The sequence below is a fragment of the Lichenostomus cassidix genome, chromosome 6 (genome assembly GCF_008360975.1).
Source record: "Lichenostomus cassidix isolate B80296 chromosome 6, HeHo_3.0, whole genome shotgun sequence".
NCBI lineage: Eukaryota > Metazoa > Chordata > Aves > Passeriformes > Meliphagidae > Lichenostomus > Lichenostomus cassidix.
This window is the reverse complement of record NC_139487.1, coordinates 24,629,878-24,638,306: the sequence shown is the minus strand read 5'-3', so window position 1 is coordinate 24,638,306 and position 8,429 is coordinate 24,629,878. Positions and strand designations below refer to the sequence as shown.

The 8,429-nt window shown below is 40.6% G+C and overlaps 1 protein-coding gene across 1 annotated transcript; it reads right to left on the bottom strand.

The window, feature by feature from the left end:
- Positions 1 to 1,712: 1,712 nt before the first annotated feature.
- LOC146435492 (pulmonary surfactant-associated protein A-like) lies at positions 1,713 to 4,496 on the bottom strand. Its single transcript, XM_085064078.1, has 4 exons — positions 4,417 to 4,496; positions 3,667 to 3,852; positions 2,962 to 3,039; positions 1,713 to 2,201 (listed from the first exon to the last, which is right to left on the bottom strand). Exons 2-4 carry the CDS (start codon positions 3,803 to 3,805, stop codon positions 1,825 to 1,827), a joined length of 594 nt encoding a protein of 197 aa, XP_084920204.1. The 5' UTR covers positions 3,806 to 3,852; positions 4,417 to 4,496; the 3' UTR covers positions 1,713 to 1,824.
- Between the last annotated feature and the right edge of the window lie 3,933 nt (positions 4,497 to 8,429).

The following is an 8,429-nucleotide window of genomic DNA, read 5'->3' as shown; positions in this document are numbered from 1 at the left end:
CCTGGGTTCACAGCAGCTGTGAGCACACCTCCCCTCCCCAGTCACCCTCATATTTTGATTCTGTCTCCCTGTCATGCAGAGGGTGAGAGGAGCTGATCTGGCTCCAGAGCTGGATGTGCTCTTGCTCAGGTTTCCATGACCAAGCCGGAATAACATAGTGGGAATGAGTGTGACTGATAGGCATTTGGCTTTATGGAGGCACCCCAGATGCTCAACCAGCCTTTGCACCATGTCATGAAGCTGATGCAGAGCCTTCATTGCCTCAGCTATGTTGAAATCCACTGCCCTGGAGAAAGCTAAAAACCCAAATCAGACATCTCTGAGTGTGCTGCTATACTGCACAGCTATGAATCTAAGCTGGGCAATACTCACCTTCAGGAGGTAAACAGACTAAAGCAGCAAAGTTGAGAAAGATTTCTCTTAATCCTTTAGCTCAAGTGGGTAGTGAACTCTGAGCATCTTCTGCAATGAGTGCTGAGTACAAGTTGCTTAGCATCCACCAAGAATAGCCCTGTGTGAACCCCAGTGGGGGTCTGACAAGCACCTTTGTGGTGCCCAAATTAGTTGTAGCTGAATCTCATGACTAGATAGCTTAAAAAATTGGCCTTGTCATGGCTCTGCTGATCTTCCCTAAACCACATGGGCACAGGAACTCCTGTTAGCTCCTGGCTACATCAGCCCAAGACCAAGGTCAGGAAAAGGATTCAGAGTTGCAAGAGAGGTGACTTCTGGTCACCACTTTTGAGGTGTATGAAGGTGAAAGACCTGCTGGCTCTGAAGTTTTCCAATGGGCAGTGTTAGGGGGTGGATCTGTGTCACCCAAGCACCACTGTTCATGTCTTCTTTCAGGGCACTAGCTGGGGCTGAATGTAGCAACGTGGGTTTTAGGATTCCATGTGCTCCTTTGTTCCTCTGCTCTGTATACCGTTGGTTCATTTTGAAATATGCTCTGCTGTACCTCAAAACCTATTGGTGTGTAACCCTCCTGCCCATCTTCCCTTTGTCCTCCTGGGACTGGCTCAGAGAGAGCCAGCCCCTGCCCCCTCTCCTTCCCCTTAAAAGGCAGAGCCTGGACCAGCTCGAGGTCTTTCCATCTCTGGGCTGCTAGCATCCCCTCCCTGCCTTGTGTCCCTTCCCCCTTCTCCTTCCCTGCACCCCTTTTCCCGTTACCCCAAATAAACATCCCTAGTAGAACAGAGATGCAGTCCAGTTCTTTCCTAGTCTCCTATATTCCTGCTGAATTGACGCGGTTAGAAGACTGCCGCCATGCCGCAGAACCTCGGGGGCTGCCCGCCCCAGATCCGGTGGGATTTACAAGAACCAGAGACCCGGTCCAGGGGGGCAGCCGGCCTGTGCCACCCTCCCGGACCGCGATACAACAGCTGAAGGAGGCCAAAGCAACCCAGGCTGAGCAACAGCAGAGTGTCTGTACAGGGAGTTTTGGTGAAGGAAAATTAAAGATACACACAACTTAGAGGCTCATGGGTAAAGGGGTGCTGGAAGATCTTGTGACTGCAAGTCTCTTTAGATATGCAGCCAACAACTCTAATTTCTGGTCTTGTAATAAATCATCAGGCTAACAGCAGTAGGAACCCATAGGCAGTAGTATTAAGACACTCTGTGGGCAAGGATTAACATAACAGATAAAATGGCCTGTGCTTTCATTTTACAGTTTCCTCTTTGTGGCAGACATTTGTTTAAAAGACAAATCAGACTGGGAAAGAGTGGATTTTATTTTTTCATGCTGCACTGTCTAAGTTCACTAGCTACAAATGAAGAGACAAGTGATTGGGAAGCATATTCCAGAGAGCAGCAAGGGAAACACTAAAACTGGCAGACAATAAGGTGATACTTGCTGCACTTTCTGTCATTCCAGGTGCCATCAGTGTACATCTCCACACATTCCTCCTCCCCTTTGCCAGAAGGCTCATTTGAATGCCAGTTAGTATAGCTCAGCTTTGCACCATCCAGGAGCTGGAATTTCCCTGGAATAAGAGATTCCTTTATCCCCAGGTAGGCGTAGGTGTTAAGACTTTTCACGAAGTACAGAATGGCATCATTCTCGCCAGGGTTCCTTGGAGCTGCAATAGACCCTTCAGCCTCTTTACATGTTTCCAGTGTAGTGTCAAAATCGGCTCTTTTCCCATTGGTAGCAAATATTTTTCCTCCAGACTCTGTTATCATCTTGTTCAAGCGAAGGACTGCAAGGTGAAGTAAAAGCTGTTAAACATTTATGCATTATTTTGTACTCACTTTGCTGCTAATTCTAACTCCTGCTATTTTGCTCCGTAACTTTTGATTAAACCCAGGAATGGGTAAAGGAGAGGGAAACTTGAAATGGAAGATTAAAAAAAAAAGAAAGGAAAAAAAATAGGACCTCCAAAAACCAGAAGAAATTTGAAAATTAGGAGGGGGAGAAAAGGGAAGAAACACATAAATACACAGACAATGAAACAGGAGAATCACAAAAGAGATTGGATAAGGAGGAAAGGAAATGAGGAATTCTACATTTGGGAAAAAGTATATGATTTTTTTTTTTGAGACTCTCCATAATACTCTGAGCTGGTTTGGAGTGTATAATGTCCTAGATCAAGTGGGATCTTAGAATTGATCTGATTGTGATTGTCTTGGTATGTTTTTAGTGTTCAGTTTTTCTGCTGGGAGCACAAGGTGTCCATGGAGCAGTTCTGCATAAACAGGGATTTTAATCTGGTACATTTCTGCCTTGCTTGCACTTATACTTCAGAGCTGTTACCTAGGTGTCTCCCAGTAGTTGTGAAAATCCAATTCCTATGTCCCCCCTTTGAAAGTTTTCACTCAATAATACACCTGTGAACAAGATATAAAAGGAGTGCAGTAAAACTGCAGAAAATTCTGCCTTTTCCCTGAGAAGCCATTTTTGCCCATTTGGTCTATCCCCACTAAGCCAGTAGCAGCAGAAAGTTAAGGCAGATAAAATACCTCCTTCCAGCCTGGAAATCCGATGTTCCAATTGGCGGATGATGTCCCCGTTTCCATTACCAGCCAGTGGTATCAAATCTGTGAACAAAACCAGCTATAATGCACTTTGCATTACAGTTTGAGTCGTGGCTTTCAAGTAAAGCAGACCTCATAGCATTAAATTAATATGTAGTTTTAAAATTTTTTGTTTGACAGGTTTTAGTTTACTGCTATGTTTTAAACAGAGGATATCTTCACACATTGATCTTTGTAAGGATGGGGGATATGTTCCTGGAAATTACCTGCAGAACAGGGATGTTTACAGAAAAGTGAAACTGGCAAACTAAATCAGTTTTCTCTCTAAGTGATTGAACCAGTCCAGGCAAAACACTGGCAGTTGTGCAGTAGGTTTATTTGATTTTTAACTGTGTCTGAGGACTGAATCCTTGAGAGAATCCTTCAGGTTGTCCAAGCAGTTGCTTACTGCTCCAACCTAGCACTCAGCAAACAATTTTCTCATGCTATGGAAAATTCTAAACTCTTCTCTGTGAATTGAACCACTGCATCATTAAATAGAGATTGAAGCATCTTACTTCATATAAGGAATTAATATAAGTCCTGATTTTATTTCAAGTAGAATACACATCAGATTATGCAACATAGCACTGAGTTTACAAAACATAAGAATAGAATATCACAGATAAAAATGGAGATAACTTCATGTACCTGGTGTTTCTCCTTCATTTCTTCCATCTTTAAAAAAAGGGAACCATGAAAAAAGTCCTGCAGGTTTACCTTGAGCACAGAATGGGAGCAGGAAAAAAGCTACTGCTAAGATTTTGTGCATTTGTGGAGACAGCATCATTTAAAGCCAAAGGTAAACCAGACTGGTTTACTCTCCAGTGTAGAGTCCTGCATTAAAAAAAAAGAGAATGTTTTCACATTATTCTGGCTGTGAAGTCTTATGTATGTTAAGTTTTGCCTGCAGTGACATGAATGTCATTGATGTAGTTGCAAAGTTACCTTATTTCAAACAATTAAAATATTTTTCCAAAAAACAATCTGCTAAGTCTACAAAAGTCTACAGAGCAAAAACCCAAAACATCCCCTTCAAAGCTCTTCTCTGTACAGCAGATACCATTATATGCCAATTTTCCCCATGCAAAAAATTATAGTTTCATTTTAAAGGAGAACGATAGACACCTGGCTGCTTTAGCAAGAGAAAGTTTAAGACAAAGTGGAACACGCTGTCTTGGTCAATTGGTTTAAGAGCAAAAAAAATTGCTAGTATTTATTCTTCTATCGTAGCATCCATTTGTTTAACATCTCATCACCTGAAGTGACATGGTCTATAAAAAGATGCGAAACTGTTATTAAAAATGCTGAGGAACACATCTAAATTGAAAAGTTTTGGCATACAGTTTACTAGCTTCAACATAGTTTTAGCAGAAACCTATCAAAAGATGCTCAACTTACCTAGCAGCTCCAGTGAGAATTAAGGCTCATTAAATGGTCCAATTTATAGGGCATGTAACTTGAGATTCATCTTCTTACGTACCGAAAGCACAAAGAACATGTCATATGATAGGAATTTGCATATGAATGGAAACTTAATGAACTTTAACTTGAATGACAGGGGGATTGTTTTCTTCAGGAGGTAAACATACTTAAAACATGAGGAAACTATTTGAAGGTACTCTTTTAATTTGTAGAAACACTTTCACACATTTTGAAACACCAATCCCGGAACACAACAAATTTCTCAATTCATATTTGAAATACCTAATATTTCCACAGAATCGCTGTGTAAATGTCACAGAAAACAAGCCAAACCAAGTTCACCTGAAATGTAATATACACCAGGAACACCATGGTAATTTTTGTTATAGACTGAGGACTTACCAGTGATAACGATTGAAGTCTCACAATTAAACAGAATCTCACAATTGTAGCAGCAAAGCCAAATGACAGTGGTACCTCTGCAGCAGATGTACAGGAGAGAGCTAGTGTGACACATACTTAAATAACTTCCAGAATACTCCAGGGGGAGTTTATATATCATAAACAACATTTTTTTCCAGCAGAGCAATGACCTTTCAGTGAAGGGAAAACTGCTTTATGCCAGTCCTGTAAGTACAGAAGCCCAAGATGAGGAGCATCACTGAAATGGAGGTGGCCTTACCAAGCATCTTACAGCAGTTCTCAGCTGAGAGTGGGCTCTATCTAGTGAAGGCTTTGAGGAAAGTTGTTTGAATCTGTGCTCCAGTTCAAACAAGTCACATGTGGCCACATCACACTTGTGGTGTCAGGCCAGCATCCTGATGTTGCAGCAAGGCCAGCAGCTAAGACAGTTGAGGAATGAGGTGCTTTGAGACTGGATGGGGAATGTCAGTAGTATATCCGTATTAGTCTAATGTGCTACTGGATCTAAGCAAGCCTAGAACTCCTCCACAGGCACTGTGGACCTGTGCCCTGCACTTAGTTCCATACCCACCTCAAAAACTGATGATGGTGGTATGCCTCACCACCTTTGTCCTTGGTGGTGTGCCCACAGATGCTGGATAATTCCTGCAGCATTATTCATTGAGTGCCCTTGAGTGCACCAGTCCTGTGAAAAATAAATAGGCAGCACCCAGTTGTATGCACCTGGACAGAAGGGGGCTGTTTTAAATTTGCATGAGTAACCTTTGTTTAAAGTTTCTTGTTGAAATTTCAAGTCTCTTAGCTTTCGAGTGTTTGATGTAATGCTTTCAACATCCTTCTGGGAGGGGCTTTTTAATTTGTTTTTCTGGAAAAAAACCCCACCAAAATCAAACAAAGAACACGAGACAAGCCATTTCCTGGGTTCTAGATGAGTCCTAGCAAAGGTCAGTGGCAGACCCTGGGCCTTGTCACCTGTGGTGAGAACAACTTTGCACCTGGAAGAAACCACAAGTTAGGCAAGTGTGAGAAGATGAGGTTTGGCCTGCAGCAGTTGCTTATCACATGCTGGCCTGGTAAACCAGGAGGGAGACAGAAGTTTTCTTGTGATACACTCCTGGGGAAAACTGATGTAGATTTGATAAATTATAAACTTCTCTTGTCTTGATTTTAATCAGCATATGAATAAGATAGAGCAAGTTAAATAAATATTCAAATACACCTTTATTTCTACTATGCTTGTTTATGATTGCTTAATAGAATATTTTATATAACTACCATAACTTGTAAACTATTTTCTGATCTTTCCTTGAGCCACATATCACAGAAGTCCAGCAAGATTCAAAGACGCAGATCTGTTACCTCAATACTCAAAAACATAATTTTTGAGTATTGAGGTAACTTTTTTTCTGTTTCCACATCTAGCAGTAAAAGGTTTCATACTTTCAGTGCCAGCGAAGCAAATGAAGGATATTCTGAGTAGGTTGTGTTGTGCAGAGTACGCAGGTAAATCTAAAACATGCTAAGGAGGTCAACACTGCTTTCTTAGCTGCTTTAAGAAATATGGACAGAGCAGAATAGTTGAATGGGTGTGTTCTCCTTCCATTGGCCTTTCCTTGGTATACTTAGTATCCTGAAAATTAAGTTTTTTCTTCCATAGTGCTATTCACATTTTAGATAACCTTAAAAATTGTTTTCTTATTTTCAGTTTGTATTCAAGTCCCCCCAACCCCACCCATATCTTCTGTTTAGATTGATTTTTTTGCTGTTCTGATGTTGCTTCCACCCTGCCTTGTTTCCAACTTGTCCTGTGCTTTTGGCATTTCCTTTTCTCTGCCAAATAATTGTCAGACTGTCCCCAGCAACTCCCTTATGCATGGGAACATCAGGAAGAGCACAGAGCATGGGGAGACATGAGGTCCCATTTCTCAGACGAGGGCTGAGGCTATTCTTGCTGGGCATTAAAACCAGGAAGCAATTCAGCAAGACATGGGCACCTGGCATGGCAGACTTTAACATGCATTTTTAAAATTAAATTATGAGCAGCATTTTAGAGCAGAAAGTCTTCATTTCACCTGTGATTAGTGCACATAAATGCTACTGCCATCTTCTCCCACTGACTTACGTGTGAAGGCTCCAATGTAGGTCTCTGGCTGTCTCTGATATGTCACTTGGTGCAACTCAGCTGAGAAAAAACACAGGAAAAAGTTGTCTAGCAAATAGAAAGCAAGACATTATCTCCTCTCTTCCATAGTTCCCATTGCCACAGCCTCCTCAAGGGTTAAGGTACCCTTCCTCTGCAGTGTTCAGCTCCTGAGCCACAAGGGCAGAGATTTCATTCCTGGCATCACACCTGGCTTATTGCCCTTGAGGCAAATTCTGCCAAATCCTGATTTCCTAACAGGGACTAAAAAGAAAACCAAAAACCTCCAAGTCCTCTTGACATTTTTAAGGTGCTTCTCTCATTTCCAAGAATCTTGCATCTATTGTGTTTTAAAATCAGCTATGTTTGTGTAACTGTGGGCTAATAGGATTTTATAACAGTAAGTTTTGACTTCTGATAATAAAACCACTTGCAATCTGATACTCTGAGACACAGCTCACAATTTATACAAGATAAGGTAGCCCTAACAGTTTGTGTCATATCCTGCCAGTTAGGTTCACAAAAGGTTGTTGTACTTAAACTCAGATTTCTCAAGAACCGTGGGGCTTGGCTCTCAAGAAAAGAGCCACAGAAAAATTTGTCTTTGCTGGAATCAAAGGTCAATCTCTTCACATGTGGTAGGGATTGATGGGCGATCGTGTGAGGTTTTCGAGTGCTCAAAATTGGTAATAGTATTTCTAAGCTGAAACAACTAATTAAGTCATACCATTATAAAAGAGGATATCACTCTAGACCAGAAACAATTATTTCTGAAATAAGTATCAATAATTTTTATGGCTGAAGTCTTACTTTTAAATATACTGTAATTAGTATATTCAATTTTTCTTATGTGAGCCATGATCCATTTGCATCAAAAAGGTTGGAATTTTTGTCATCTTTTTACTTGTACTAAGATCTCAATTCTTAAAATCAGATTCTATAGCATTTTGGGAGTAATTAATTTTCTGATTTAAAGATCCTACCTTTATGTTGCACTTCTGTATCAATTATAAATTAAGGAAAAAAGGACTAACCTGTATTTTTCCTGGTCTGGTCGTTATTGTTGCTCATTGCACTTTTAGGAAAAAATTTTATCAAAATTATTTATACTACCTTAACAGAACACAGAAACAATTTATTCTGTTTCTTTATATGCTCAACCTCTCATCCATTAAGAAAAAAAATCCATTAATACACAAATGGAGAATTCAAGTCTTTCACAAAAATATAGACTGAAATTCTTGTGTTTCAAACAGCATTTGAGGGAATAAATTGATAGGGTTATACACAAACACACCAAAAAAAAGGTCATATAACATTACAAAATAACTATTTCTGAGTACTTTTCCTCTGTGGAACTGCAAAGAATAATCAAGCAACATTCTGCTGAGCATGTACCTACACCAGGATTTTAATTACCGTGTGT